Raw genomic sequence first — 16,361 nt, forward strand, 5'->3', positions numbered from 1 at the left:
TGTAGAGGTACGGATGTAAAGATGTACGGATGTAAAGATGTAAAGATGTAAAGATGTACGGATGTACGGATGTACGGATGTACGGATGTAGAGTTATTGATGTAGAGGTACAGATGTAAAGATGTACGGATGTAAAGATGTACGGATGTAAAGATGTACGGATGTAAAGATGTATGGATGTAGAGGTATTGATGTAGAGGTACGGATGTAAAGATGTACGGATGTAAAGATGTAAAGATGTACGGATGTACGGATGTAGAGTTATTGATGTAGAGGTACAGATGTAAAGATGTACGGATGTAAAGATGTACGGATGTAAAGATGTACGGATGTAAAGATGTACGGATGTAAAGATGTACGGATGTAGAGGTATTGATGTAGAGGTACGGATGTAAAGATGTACGGATGTAGAGGTACGGATGTGTTACACCCAGACCTTCTGGGTAGCTCTGTGTTCACTGTCTGCTCCGTTGTGTTGTCTGTCACTCACCTTGTCTCTCGTTCCAGACGCCTCCCTCCTCGTGTGCCGCCCTCCTGTGTCATTGCAAGTCCCGCCCTCATTGTTTCCACCTGTGTCTCGTTCCCCTGTGTATTTAGTCTGTGTCAACTCCCTGTCCTGTGTCGGTTTGTCTTTTGATGTCGTTGAGTGTCGTCACAAGTAAAGCTTGCCCTTTTGAAACCACCTTGCCTCGCCTTTTGTCTGCTTATTAGGTCCTGCCTCCGTGGTACCAGTTCCTGATAGGATGTATGGAAGTAAAGATGTACGGATGTAAAGATGTACGGATGTAAAGATGTACAGATGTACAGATGTACGGAGGTAAAGATGTACGGAGGTACGGATGTACGGAGGTACGGATGTAAAGATGTACGGAGGTAAAGATGTACAGATGTACAGAGGTAAAGATGTACGGAGGTACGGAGGTAAAGATGTACAGATGTACAGAGGTAAAGATGTACGGAGGTACGGAGGTAAAGATGTACGGATGTAGAGGTAAAGATGTACGATGGCTGATGATTTCCTCACAGTCTGGGATATGTCACTGATTATCAAACTGCTGCTGATCATCTCAGAGTCTGGAAGAGGAGGACTAATCTGATCCAGCGCTGCTTTGTCATGTAATCAGATTACGGTAATCTGCGTGTGGATGGGAAGGAGGGTCGGCTGCTTTTCCCAAAGATGGCCGCGAGTGGAGGTTGGCCATGTGCTCTTTAGATATTCATACTCGATCATAGAATACACAAATCTTACAAGCAAATAACCCAATATTATAAGACTATACGGCTCCAGAGTCATTAGAACATTTAGAGACATTTGAGTCAGTTCATTAGATTTTTAATAGATTTAAATGTAATTTATATTTACACGAGGACCAAAAACTCTGTTTACTGATTGTCACCTGTACAACCACAAAGATGCATAACACAGGTGTGTGATACTGTTAAGTGTTTCTTGATTTAAGAAAACATTTTAATTGTGTATAATCGTTCAGCCGGTGGACCAAAGAACCAGTCTGAAGATAATCTGATTAAAGGATGATTTGTCTCCGTGGTAACAGGCGAACATCGCTGCTAACAGGAACAACAGACGGCGGATCAGCTGATCATCGTCTCATTGGACTCTCGGCTCAGAGCGATGGACTCAGACTCACGAGGTTATTGTGTCAACAATTGATTTTGTGGCTTTTCAACACAAACAAGATGTGCGTCCAGAAACATGTTTTAACCAGGACCCATTTAACATAAATGTTAAACTTTAAAGAACTGTATAATATACAGAAATTAGAAGAAATCCAAAAACATAATGAAATATGTAAAAAATAAGTTAAAGCAAATGAGGGAATAGTTGTTAAATGTTATTAACTGTTAAATGTTAATAGATGTTAAATGTTAATAGTTGTTAAATGTTAATAGTTGTTGAATGTTAATAGATGTTAAACGTTAATAGATGTTAAATGTTAATAGTTGTTAAATGTTAATATATGTTAAATGTTAATAGATGTTAAATGTTAATAGATGTTAAATGTTAATAGTTGTTAAATGTTAATAGATGTTGAATGTTAATAGTTGTTAAATGTTATAGTTGTAGTTGTTAAATGTTAATAGATGTTGAATGTTAATAGTTAAATGTTAATAGTTGTTGAATGTTAATAGATGTTAAATGTTTATAGTTGTTAAATGTTATAGTTGTTAAATGTTAATAGTTGTTAAATGTTATAATTGTTAAATGTTAATAGATGTTGAATGTTAATAGTTGTTAAATGTTAATAGTTGTTAAATGTTAATAGATGTTAAATGTTAATAGTTGTTAAATGTTATAGTTGTAGTTGTTAAATGTTAATAGATGTTAAATGTTATTAGTTGTTAAATGTTGTGTAGTCAAAGCTTCATGTTGCTGCAGAATCATCACCAGAGAAGGAGGAAGTATTCACACCTTCTACTAGAGTACAAGTACAATACCACCTTGTAAAAGTACTCTGTCTATGTATATATATATATATATATATATATATATATATATATATATACACACACTATATATACTGATTTAATGAGCCATTCGCAGTTTCACTGTACTGCTGGGTGTACTTAGACTTGCATGGCTTAATCTTTGATACAAGCATATGCTACTGGCAGGATCAACCAGGTATATATAAATATAAATATATATATATATATATATATATATATATATATATAGATGTTTAATTAAATCTTAAGTAAAGAGGTAAAAATGAAACACCAAAGTGTGGTTTACATTTTGTACTATCGTGTCATTTGCAAGTGACTTCATCATTTCAAGTGTTGATTTTAAAAATAAACGTTATATATATGACCTAATCTAAAATAATAAACTTAATTTTGTAAAAACTATAATATTCTTCTCTTAAATGCAGCGGGGTAAAAGTATACAAAGCAGCAAAGAATGGAAGTACTCAAGTAAAGTGCTTGATATTTGTACATAAACATGAGTAAAAGTATGTTGCTCCACTGGTTGCTTCCCTCCTGATCGCAGCTGACTTTGAACGCACCGTTGCTGGTGTGTTTGAGGACCCGTGGCCTCCGGCGCTCATCAGAGCTGTGAACTGGAACACAGCCTCCATCACTCATATGAACCAGGTCCACATCGATGCTGGAAGACCTGCACAGTGTGTGTGTGTGTGTGTGTGTGTGTGTGCAGAGGTAAACATACAGTTGTTATGTACAATGATGGATCTATAGAGAGTCCGCAGCACTGCCCCCTTGTGGTTGCACACCTGCAAATGAACACTATTAATTAATTAAATAAAAAAATGTTTTAAACAAGTTTGGCAAAGTATCCTCAGTACGAACACGTTTGATAGATGTCGTCTCTCATCCAAGTAAAATAAATAGATGGCATAAAAAAATATACTACTGACTCTACTACTAAAGTAAAGCCCCACCCCCCTGCAGGTTTACATTAAAAATCTGAACGTTTATAAATATTACAATTTAAAAAAACAATTGTCTTAAATTTAAATTAGTTATTATATTTTACATATATATATATATATATATTTTTTTAATTTACCACTCATTCTAAGGAGCCAGAAGTCAAATCAAAAGTTATGAAAACATCTGAACATTTAAACTCACTACAGAAGAAGAGAGAGAGAAACATCATTTATGATTTCACTTGTACTTGTTCAGTTAAACTTTGGTACCATGTTTGTTTAAGTTATTGATGAGCAGAGAAGTCCTGGTCTAGGGAACCAGAATGAAAACAGTCTAGTAAAACAGGATTAAAAGAAAAACAAGTCAGCTGACCGTGTTCAGAGTTATGTGACCCTTATTTAATTATGACGACTAAATGTTTTTTGTTTTGTCATAATATTATAGTTAGTTGTACAGTCGTACACATTTTTCTATAATACTTTTCATATATTTTATTGTAATCTTTCTATTCTATAATAATGTTCTTGATTTAATAAATATATGTATATAAATATATATATATATATATATATATATATGTATATATATATATACACATATACATACACATACATATACTTTTCAGTTGCTATGAAGTTTGTATTATGGTGATAAGACATGGGTGACTCAGATATCGGTAATTTAGATTGTTTAATAGAATATAGTTTTTTGTCTCTGTATAATTTATTTTTATTTACATTTTGTTAAACTACATTCTGTGCGAATAGAAAATATAGGTTATTATTATCTATTTTAAATGTATTTAATTTGTTATATTTATTTCTATTTCAAACTACACCCCGTCATACGCTATCCAGTCCGGTAGGTGGCAGCATGCACCAGAACGTTAGTATCGTAATCTAACATTAAACACACAGAAGAAGAAACATGTTTGGACTACAAAACGCAACTGCCGGAACTACAACTACACGCCGATCCGCGGATACCTCCAGTATCCCATGATGCTTTGCGGCGCCTGTGACCTCAGAAACACAGGAAGAAGAAGAAGCGGCGCGCGCTCACGCTGTCCTCCTGCTGGCTAACGACCGCTCGCTTGTGGATCAATGGCTGCGTCTAAGCCAGTCGAGCCGCAGTCCGGGACCGGGCTCCCCCGCTGGCAGCTGGCCCTGTTGGTCGGGACCCCCATAGTCTTAGGGGTCGGGGCGCTGTACCTGTGGAACCGCAGCCGGACGAACAAGGACGGCAAGCGGACCGGGGAGCGGAAGACGCCGGAAGGCAGCGCGAGCCCGGTGCAGGGCCAAGACGCAGCGGCCGCGGTGAGCATGGTAACGTGACCGGGAGACCCCGTGCCCCCCGCTGTTAATGTGTGTGTATATATATACGCCCCCCCCCCCCCCCCCCCCGGTGCCCCGACGACACTTTGCTGGATTAACGTGTCATTTACGTTAAAGCGTCGTCAAGGACACCGACTGTCATGACGCGTGCAGTGGATTAGCTCATGCTGGTTTACCTGGTTAGCTAACCTGGTTAGCAGCTAGTTAGCAGCTAACCAGGTACACTAGCTTCAGAGCAAATGGTTAAATGTCTCCAGTTTGTGTATATTGTGTGTTTTCATATATTATACTGTAATATATGATAATTGTACAAGCTTTAAATGCACAATTGTTTTAATTGGTTTATACTATCACTTTCTCTATAAACCCACATACCGTACTGTATATACACTATACAGTATGCACACGTGTACATGCGTCTATAACATAGTTTATAGACGTATGTACACGTGTGCATACTGTCTATAAACTATACACACGGTGTGTCTGCAAATACATACACCTTTTTCTTTTTCATATACTTGTATACATATTAGTTCTGTCTATTATTGTTCCTTAATTCTTCCAGCTGATATCTTTCTGTTTGTGTGTACTTTAAGATACTTTTAAAACACTCCTCGTATTCACATACTTGATCAACAAAGGTGATTCTGATTGTGGAACACGCGGTCAAGGTCAAACATAGACACCAATAAAGTATAAATAAATAATACAAGCTACTTAAATGGAAATCATAGATACAAATAGAAAAGAGCGAAGGTGACAGTGGTGTGATTAACAGCCAACAAGTCAGTGCTAACAGTTTAATAATAACAAAATATGGTACATTATGATATATTAAGGGATATGAGATGTAGTATAAGGTGTTCTACAATAAGTTTTATGTTATAATAATGTAAAAAATATATATTCTAAGAGTATAATATACAATATGTATTATTAAGAGATGTCTTAGTCTTCTGGCTTCCTAATTTTTATATATATATTAGTCTGAACGCATTTCTTGTAAGATTTAAATAATAACAAAACTCATTTATATATTACCATTTTTTTATCTTGTGTTTTCAAAGCAAAGCTATACAGCAGAAAGTCAACAAAAGAGAAATAGACTGAGGTACAAAGTGAACCAATAGAACAACAGATGAAACGCTAATTAAAGAAATACAATAAATGAAATTTCTAAAAAATAAATTTTCTGTGATTTCTTTGTGGAGAAACTGTTATAGTCTTAGAAAACTTTAGTTTAATTCAACTAAACGATTAGTCGACTGAGTCCTCAACATTCTGACGAGGTCCCCCCTCCTGTCTTCCTCCAGAGCCCGTTGGATCGAGCCCAAGCAGCCAAGAACAAGGGCAACAAGTACTTCAAGGCCGGCAAGTACGAGAACGCCATCCAGTGCTACACGGAGGCCATCGCGCTCTGCCCCGCGGAGCAGAAGACCGACCTGTCCACGTTCTACCAGAACAGAGCGGCAGCCTTCGAGCAGCTGGTTGGTGTCGCCGTGCAGAGTGTTGATATGTGAAATGTATAAAGGGATGTTGACGTCGGTATTATGTCCGTCCTTTGGCGTCATGACAGAGTAGCATTGATTATGTATATATTAACAATAGAGTGTTGTTGCGTGTATCGGAGGTATTTATTTGGGTTATGGGGCGTGTGGATGGGAAGGAGGGTCGGCTTGTTGGTCTTCAGTGGACTTGAACCTGAAACGCCTCCTCTGTGGTCTCTCCACCCTTCTCGTTTGACTGAAGGTTTTATTTTTGTCACAGAGGTTAATGTGACAGTTGGAGATGTTTTTGTATGTTGTTCAATGTCTTCACCTCTCCGGCTGAATGCTCCCGCTATCGGTCTCCAGATGTCTTTGTTTCATTTGAAAGCCTTCTGGACAGACGTCTGTACGTTCAGAGTAAGAACATCTTGTAAACCCTCGTTTCAGATGAAATGGACCGAAGTGGTTCAGGACTGCTGCGAGGCCGTGACCATGAACCCGCGCTACGTGAAGGCCCTGTTCAGAAGAGCCAAAGCGTTGGAAAAACTAGACAACAAGAAGGAGTGTCTAGAAGGTGAGACGCTCCTCGCTCGTAAAAGAAGTTGTTTCACGAGTTAAAAACAAAAGAAGCGTTGCGCTTATTGACGGTGAGCTTTGTTTGTGTCCTGCAGACGTCACGGCGGTCTGCATCCTCGAGGCCTTCCAGAACCAACAGAGCATGTTGCTGGCAGACAAGGTGCTGAAACATCTGGGAAAAGAGAAGGCCAAAGACAAATACAAGGTATTTAAGTGCACGGCTCACTTTCGGTATCAATTATGAAGAAAAAAAAACTAACTTGTAACTCCACACAGCTTCAAGTCCCATTTAAGTCATCTTGTGGATTGCAGTGGTTAGCAGGTCCGTCTTTCAATCAAAAGGATCGGTGGTTCGATCCCCGCTCACCGCCCTAGTCCATGTGTCCTTGAGCAAGACACTTAACCCAGAGTTGCTCCTGTAGCTGTTCTACGGCGTGTGAGTGTACGTCGGTTTGGATAAAAGCAAAATGACATCTGACGCAGCTTCTTTCCTCAGATCAACCAGTAATGCAAAAGTAATAAGTATAAGTAATAAGTTTGAAGTTCGCCGACACAACTCTTCACGTTGTTGAACACATTATTCCGGCGACTTTAGTGAGGCGTTGTTTTATGAAGTCCAGTCGTCCACCGAGTGCTGACCCTCATGCTGCGTTCACACCAAAAGCGCTGCGAATATTCTCAACGCTTTACTCGCCCGACTATTTGTGGTTTATTCATTCGCACCTTAGAGGGGCGTGGCTTATTTCCGTGGAAACAGTTATCATTTCCGCCATCCACCATGGAAGAAATAACCACTATTTCTGCTTTATACTTCTTGTGGACATCCCACAAACATCGGAACATCTAATGCCCTTGTGTTTGGGTTCATAACATTAAAATCATATATATATGAGAGAGAATTGTTTTGTCACTGAACTTGTTGTCTTTTCCTTTTAGAGCCGCGAGCCGATGATGCCTTCTCCTCAGTTCATCAAATCCTACTTCAGCTCGTTCACCGATGACATCATCTCACAGGCGCTGCAGAAAGGGGAGAAGAAGGACGAGGACAAGGACAAGGAGGGCGAGGCGGCCGAGGTCACCGAGAGGTCAGAGATGGTTTTTATGACTTAAAGTTGTTAATCTTGAGGAACAAGTAAGAGTACGCCAGGTTTTTGAAAAGTAAACAACCTAAAAACTCGGCTCTGTGTCGCCGACTCTTCCGACACAAAGGTTATCAATCCCGTTTTTAAGGTTTATTGAACTTCACATTTCCAACAACACAAATTCGAAGCTCAGGAGGATTTTACAATTTACAGCTTCAATCGATCCATTTTGGCTTTTTGAGTCTTACTGGCTTCTCCATGTTGAACCGTGATGACGGACAAAACATGGTTTAATGGTATATATCGAAATCATTTTAAAGTGGCAGTTATAACGTAACAAATTGGTTCTTTCGCGTCGTTAGCTCCGCCTACCTGAAGGCCAAGCAGTACATGGAGGAGGAGAACTACGACAAAATCATCAGTGAATGCACCAAGGAGGTCGATTCAGGGGGCCGGTACACCGCCGAGGCGCTGCTGCTGAGAGCCACGTTCTACCTGCTGATCGGAAACGCCACTTCTGCTCAACCCGACCTAGACCGCGTGATCAACATGCAGGACGCCAATGTGAAGGTACGGCCTGTGGACTCGGTCGGCTGGAGAACCCGGATCGTGGACCAGCAGGACTCTAATGGACTAACTTATAGCCTGTTGCTCATTTATAGGAGCCTATATGAAGCTTCAGTTGTATCTGCAGATAATCCTTGTTTCACTGACCGACTGTTGTTTGACCTCCCGACCGACTGTTGTTTGACTTCCCCGACCGACTGTTGTTTGACTTCCCCGACCGACTGTTGTTTGACTCTCCCGACCGACTGTTGTTTGACTCTCCCGACCGACTGTTGTTTGACTTCCCCGACCGACTGTTGTTTGACTTCCCCGACCGACTGTTGTTTGACTTCCCGACCGACTGTTGTTTGACTTCCCGACCGACTGTTGTTTGACCTCCCGACCGACTGTTGTTTGACTCTCCCGACCGACTGTTGTTTGACTTCCCCGACCGACTGTTGTTTGACTTCCCGACTGTTGTTTGACCTCCCTGTCCGACTGTTGTTTGACCTCCCGACCGACTGTTGTTTGTCTTCCCGACTGTTGTTTGACCTCCCTGTCCGACTGTTGTTTGACCTCCCGGCCGACTGTTGTTTGACCCCCCCCCCCGGCCGACTGTTGTTTGACCTCCCGACCGACTGTTGTTTGACTTCCCCGACCGACTGTTGTTTGACTTCCCGACTGTTGTTTGACCTCCATGTCCGACTGTTGTTTGACCTCCCGACCGACTGTTGTTTGACTTCCCGACTGTTGTTTGACCTCCCTGTCCGACTGTTGTTTGACCTCCCGGCCGACTGTTGTTTGACCCCCCCCCGGCCGACTGTTGTTTGACCTCCCGACCGACTGTTGTTTGACTTCCCGACTGTTGTTTGACCTCCCTGTCCGACTGTTGTTTGACCTCCCGGCCGACTGTTGTTTGACCCCCCCCCCCGGCCGACTGTTGTTTGACCTCCCGACCGACCGTTGTTTGACCTCCCGACCGACTGTTGTTTGACTTCCCGACTGTTGTTTGACCTCCCGGCCGACTGTTGTTTGACCTCCCTGTCCGACTGTTGTTTGACCTCCCTACCGACTGTTGTTTGACTTCCCGACCGTTGTTTGACCTCCCTGTCCGACTGTTGTTTGACCTCCCGACCGACTGTTGTTTGACTTCCCGACTGTTGTTTGACCTCCCGACCGACTGTTGTTTGACTTCCCGACTGTTGTTTGACCTCCCGACCGACTGTTGTTTGACTTCCCGACTGTTGTTTGACCTCCCGACCGACTGTTGTTTGACTTCCCGACCGTTGTTTGACCTCCCTGTCCGACTGTTGTTTGACCTCCCGACCGACTGTTGTTTGACTTCCCGACTGTTGTTTGACCTCCCTGTCCGACTGTTGTTTGACCTTCCGACCGACTGTTGTTTGACTTCCCGACTGTTGTTTGACCTCCCGACCGACTGTTGTTTGACTTCCCGACCGACTGTTGTTTGACTTCCCGACTGTTGTTTGACCTCCCGACCGACTGTTTGACTTCCCGACTGTTGTTTGACCTCCCGACCGACTGTTGTTTGACCTCCCGGCCGACTGTTGTTTGACCCCCCCCCCCCCGGCCGACTGTTGTTTGACCTCCCGACCGACTGTTGTTTGACTTCCCCGACCGACTGTTGTTTGACTTCCCGACTGTTGTTTGACCTCCATGTCCGACTGTTGTTTGACCTCCCGACCGACTGTTGTTTGACTTCCCGACTGTTGTTTGACCTCCCTGTCCGACTGTTGTTTGACCTCCCGGCCGACTGTTGTTTGACCCCCCCCCGGCCGACTGTTGTTTGACCTCCCGACCGACTGTTGTTTGACTTCCCCGACCGACTGTTGTTTGACTTCCCGACTGTTGTTTGACCTCCCTGTCCGACTGTTGTTTGACCTCCCGGCCGACTGTTGTTTGACCCCCCCCCCGGCCGACTGTTGTTTGACCTCCCGACCGACCGTTGTTTGACCTCCCGACCGACTGTTGTTTGACTTCCCGACTGTTGTTTGACCTCCCGGCCGACTGTTGTTTGACCTCCCTGTCCGACTGTTGTTTGACCTCCCTACCGACTGTTGTTTGACTTCCCGACCGTTGTTTGACCTCCCTGTCCGACTGTTGTTTGACCTCCCGACCGACTGTTGTTTGACTTCCCGACTGTTGTTTGACCTCCCGACCGACTGTTGTTTGACTTCCCGACTGTTGTTTGACCTCCCGACCGACTGTTGTTTGACTTCCCGACTGTTGTTTGACCTCCCGACCGACTGTTGTTTGACTTCCCGACCGTTGTTTGACCTCCCTGTCCGACTGTTGTTTGACCTCCCGACCGACTGTTGTTTGACTTCCCGACTGTTGTTTGACCTCCCTGTCCGACTGTTGTTTGACCTTCCGACCGACTGTTGTTTGACTTCCCGACTGTTGTTTGACTTCCCGACCGACTGTTGTTTGACTTCCCGACCGACTGTTGTTTGACTTCCCGACTGTTGTTTGACCTCCCGACCGACTGTTTGACTTCCCGACTGTTGTTTGACCTCCCGACCGACTGTTGTTTGACTTCCCGACCGACTGTTGTTTGACTTCCCGACTGTTGTTTGACCTCCCGACCGACTGTTGTTTGACTTCCCGACCGACTGTTGTTTGACTTCCCGACTGTTGTTTGACCTCCCGACCGACTGTTTGACTTGACCGACTGTTTGACTTCCCGACTGTTGTTTGACCTCCCTGTCCGACTGTTGTCTGACTTCTTTCCCGTGTCTTCCAGCTCCGAGCCAACGCTCTGATCAAGCGAGGCAGCATGTACATGCAGCAGCAGCAGCCCATGCTCTCCACGCAAGACTTCGACCTGGCCGCCGAGATTGACACTCGGAACCCCGATGTCTATCACCACAGAGGTCAGGTAGGTCGAGCTGGTCGGTTGACGATTACGAAGTTAAAGGTGCGGCCAGACTTTTTAAATTAACCAGCATTATCAGTATACGAGTGGTATTACAAGACAGTCTTGTAATACCACTCGTACCTCTAGAGGAGGTGGTGAGTCACTGCTCAGTCCAACACGAGAGGACGAAGACTCAGATGGACCCTCAGTTAGCTATTAGCTGTAGCAACATTTTGAAACGTGGCCACATCTCACACCTTTTTTTATGTTTCAGATGTGATATGTTGATATATATATTTCGCTGTCGTCCGTTCTCTAAAGTCGATCTTTCCTCACAGCTGAAAATCCTGCTGGACCAGGTGGACGAGGCGGTGGGCGACTTTGACGAGTGCATCCTGCTGAGGCCCGACTCGGCGCTCGCTCAGGCTCAGAAGTGCTTCGCTCTCGTAAGTTGAAATCGTCCCCGAAGCTCATTTGGAGACGCCGCCTCGCGTCGTAATGCTCCAACTCTGGTTCCTGTGCTCCTCAGTACAGACAAGCGTACACGGGAAACAACCCGTCTCAGGTGCAGACGGCCATGGACGGCTTCGAGGACGTCATCCGAAGGTTCCCCAAGTGCGCAGAGGGCTACGCACTTTACGCTCAGGTGCGGACGCAATAACTCGACGCTCTAATCGGACATCAGTCCGTCTGATTCAGACTTCAGCTGGAAGTCTTGTTGATGCGACTCTTTGTCTTTCAGGCGTTGACCGATCAGCAGCAGTTTGGGAAAGCAGACGAGATGTACGACAAGTGCATTGAGCTGGAACCAGACAACGCTACCACCTATGTCCACAAGGGGTAGGTGCATGAGAACGCTATCATGTACCTTCAGCCAGTACTCATGTTCACTGAGCCTGAACGCATCATGAGAACGTTATCATTTACCTTCAGCCAGTACTCATGTTCACTGAACAGAGCCTGAACGCATCATGAGAACGTTATCATTTACCTTCAGCCAGTACTCATGTTCACTGAGCGGAGCCTGAACGCATCATGAGAACATTATCATTTACCTTCAGCCAGTACTCATGTTCACTGAGCAGAGCCTGAACGCATCATGAGAACGTTATCATCTACCTTCAGCCAGTACTCATGTTCACTGAGCAGAGCCTGAACGCATCATGAGAAAGTTATCATCTACCTTCAGCCAGTACTCATGTTCACGGAGCAGAGCCTGAACGCACCATGAGAATGTTATCATTTACCTTCAGCCAGTACTCATGTTCACTGAACAGAGCCTGAACGCATCATGAGAACGTTATCATGTACTTTCAGCCAGTACTCATGTTCACTGAACAGAGCCTGAACGCATCATGAGCACGTTATCATCTACCTTCAGCCAGTACTCATGTTCACTGAGCGGAGCCTGAACGCATCATGAGAACGTTATCATTTACCTTCAGCCAGTACTCATGTTCACTGAACAGAGCCTGAACGCATCATGAGACGTTATCATTTACCTTCAGCCAGTACTCATGTTCACTGAACAGAGCCTGAACGCATCATGAGACGTTATCATTTACCTTCAGCCAGTACTCATGTTCACTGAGCCTGAACCCATCATGAGAATGTTATCATCTACCTTCAGCCAGTACTCATGTTCAGTGAGCAGAGCCTGAACGCATCATGAGAATGTTATCATATACCTTCAGCCAGTACTCATGTTCACTGAGCGGAGCCTGAACGCATCATGAGAACGTTATCATGTACCTTCAGCCAGTACTCATGTTCACTGAGCCTGAACGCATCATGAGAACGTTATCATCTACCTTCAGCCAGTACTCATGTTCAGTGAGCCTGAACGCATCATGAGAACGTTATCATCTACCTTCAGCCAGTACTCATGTTCACGGAGCAGAGCCTGAACGCACCATGAGAATGTTATCATTTACCTTCAGCCAGTACTCATGTTCACTGAACAGAGCCTGAACGCATCATGAGAATGTTATCATTTACCTTCAGCCAGTACTCGTGTTCACTGAGCAGAGCCTGAACGCATCATGAGAACGTTATCATTTACCTTCAGTCAGTACTCATGTTCACTGAGCGGAGCCTGAACGCATCATGAGAACGTTATCATTTACCTTCAGCCAGTACTCATGTTCACTGAGCGGAGCCTGAACGCATCATGAGAACGTTATCATTTACCTTCAGTCAGTACTCATGTTCACTGAGCGGAGCCTGAACGCATCATGAGAACGTTATCATTTACCTTCAGCCAGTACTCATGTTCACTGAGCGGAGCCTGAACGCATCATGAGAACGTTATCATTTACCTTCAGTCAGTACTCATGTTCACTGAGCGGAGCCTGAACGCATCATGAGAACGTTATCATTTACCTTCAGCCAGTACTCATGTTCACTGAACAGAGCCTGAACGCATCATGAGACGTTATCATTTACCTTCAGCCAGTACTCGTGTTCACTGAGCGGAGCCTGAACGCATCATGAGAACGTTATCATTTACCTTCAGCCAGTACTCATGTTCACTGAGCCTGAACGCATCATGAGAATGTTATCATTTACCTTCAGCCAGTACTCATGTTCACTGAGCGGAGCCTGAACGCATCATGAGAACGTTATCATTTACCTTCAGCCAGTACTCATGTTCACTGAGCAGAGCCTGAACGCATCACCATGTAACTGAAGTGAACATCTGCTGGTTCTCCGTTAGCGGTGCAGCTAATGTTAATAGCTCTCCTGTTGGTCTAAACACTGATTGGTTGTTTACAAAGTCACATGATCAGAGACCAGAGAAACATATACTGAATATTTGAGGATAACCATTGTCAGTAAAAGTGTTATTTCACACTATAAACTGAAAAGTTAATACGCGTTTCACATAAAATGACATTAATTTGTGTAATCCAGTGATCGGTTGTTAAATGGTCGATGTGTGTGCAGTTTGTTACAGCTCCAGTGGAAACAGGACCTGGACTTGGGCCTGGAGCTCATCGGCAAGGCCATTGAAATCGACAACAAATGTGACTTTGCCTACGAAACTATGGGAACCATCGAGGTTCAAAGGTGAGACGGACGACCGGCCTCCGTCCACACGTTGGGAGTCTTTGTGGAGAGCTTGAAGTAACCGCTTCTTCTCGTTCCTCTTCCTCCTCCTCCAGGGGGAACCTGGACCGGGCGATAGACATGTTCCACAAGGCGATCAACCTGGCCAAGTCCGAGATGGAGATGGCCCACTTGTACTCGCTATGCGACGCCGCGTACGCCCAGACTGAAGTGGCGAGGAAGTACGGCCTGAAGCCTCCGACGCTGTGAACGTCCAAACGCCAAACTCCACCGCCAACGCTGATTCTCACTACGTTAAAACGCAACTTAGCTTTTGATTTAAAAACAAACAAACAAAAACAAGAATGAGTACTGGATGATGGAAGAAATAACCCTGATATAATATATATAAATGAATCATTGCATCACATTAAAGGGGTTGTTATCATGGAGAAGTTTCTGTGATCCAGACCTCCGGTTTGTCTGCAACCCTTTTTTATTATAAGAATAAAGAGTCGCCACGGCCGTGCATCCCGTCTAAATGAATAGTAACTATGTGAAACGTATGTTTGTTGAACCAATTACTGACTTTAAAAGGCTTTTGTGACACTTTTCATCCATAGAGAAATACTGTGAGAACTTTACTTGGTTCCAATGGACTGTTCACTTATTAATTTATGCTGATCTTTCCAAGCTCCTGTCATGTGTAACACACACTTATCAGTTCTGAATGCAAGATTAAAAGTATAGTCCAATGTGTACCGTCTGTGTTTGTAATGCTGGAGTCGATCCCATGGACTCGGAGGTTAGTTTAGCTTTTTTTAATTCTGGGATTGACAGTTTTCTTTTTCTTTTTTTTAATATATATATATATACACACTTTGTGCAGCATGTTCACTTTATGAATAAATGTAAATGCTCATGCTGTCTTGGAACTCTAGAAAACCCCAATGATGAGAAAAGAAAAAACACTTGATTAGGTATTAAAACACGTTAATGTCTTTAGTTTTTTTTTAATGTTATTTTTGAATTGCCCAACATGTCAGAAGATAAATGTGACACGGGTTTGGATATTCAGTGAGTTTTTGTTTTTTCTAGCTCACACTAACTCATAGACATGATTTGTTTTCTATTTTGTTGTAAAATGTTTATTTTTCATGCTACATTACATCATTTGACAGAGTAAGAGGCTGGTTTTATTGTTTCTGTCCTTTTCCAGATGTGTATTCTCGTATAACACAAGCCTTATTGTTTCTGACCCTCGGCCAGCTTCTGGGGAGGAAGAGTACGAACTGGTTCTCGCGTAGCGTCCTTACTTTGTTTACAATAACTACAGTTAGCTGCTGAATGTATAAAACTTTAACTCTTCCAGAAACTAATCTGTGAGGAGATCGTCTACAAACATCCACTAAACATGGGCCATAGAATGACACCTCTTCGTCTACGGTATTTATGGTGACCAAAGTGAACGAGAATCCCCAATAAAGATATAATTCCTGGAATGAATTTCAACTTTTCATCTTTCTTCTCGGCCTCCTTTGGTACAGTTTGTTAGAAAACTTCTGTTTTCATGCTTTAAAATATGTATTTTGGGGGTTTTACTGTTTATCTGCTGTGTTGTTCAGAAAACTATTTCCTTCATACTTTGTCTGATAATAATTAGTATTTTATCATATTACAATAGTAATAAATAATTGCTATACTATAAATAATACACATGTTATTATTAAAATACAATACTAATAATTAGTATTATAGCAATAATTAGTATTTTATCATGATGATAACATACTAATAACACAAATAATTAGTGTTATTATAATTATAAATAACTGGTATTTTATCATTATGATAATACAATATAAATAATACCAACACAAATAAATCTTATTATTAAAATAATTATAAATAATTATATAAATTCTGTGAGCGTTGACATTTGTGTTAAATTGCTGAACGAGGACGATATTAGTTGCGGTCCCGAGTTGCTCGT

At 42.9% G+C, this 16,361-nt stretch overlaps 1 protein-coding gene across 2 annotated transcripts; it reads left to right on the forward strand.

The window, feature by feature from the left end:
• The first annotated feature begins 4,427 nt into the window (after positions 1-4,427).
• Positions 4,428-15,874, forward strand: tomm70a (translocase of outer mitochondrial membrane 70 homolog A (S. cerevisiae)). Of its 2 annotated transcripts, none has more exons than XM_034531391.1 (12): positions 4,428-4,730; positions 6,065-6,238; positions 6,686-6,812; positions 6,910-7,019; positions 7,751-7,899; positions 8,259-8,466; positions 11,207-11,341; positions 11,659-11,766; positions 11,850-11,966; positions 12,063-12,160; positions 14,267-14,389; positions 14,485-15,874. In XM_034531391.1, the coding sequence occupies exons 1-12, from the start codon at positions 4,518-4,520 to the stop codon at positions 14,636-14,638; spliced, it is 1,716 nt and encodes a 571-aa protein (XP_034387282.1). In that variant the 5' UTR covers positions 4,428-4,517; the 3' UTR covers positions 14,639-15,874. The 2 variants fall into 2 exon arrangements, with proteins under 2 accessions (XP_034387282.1, XP_034387281.1); XM_034531390.1 differs by having other exon boundaries at positions 4,436-4,739.
• Positions 15,875-16,361: the final 487 nt, after the last annotated feature.

Source organism: Cyclopterus lumpus, chromosome 4 (assembly GCF_009769545.1).
Source record: "Cyclopterus lumpus isolate fCycLum1 chromosome 4, fCycLum1.pri, whole genome shotgun sequence".
NCBI lineage: Eukaryota > Metazoa > Chordata > Actinopteri > Perciformes > Cyclopteridae > Cyclopterus > Cyclopterus lumpus.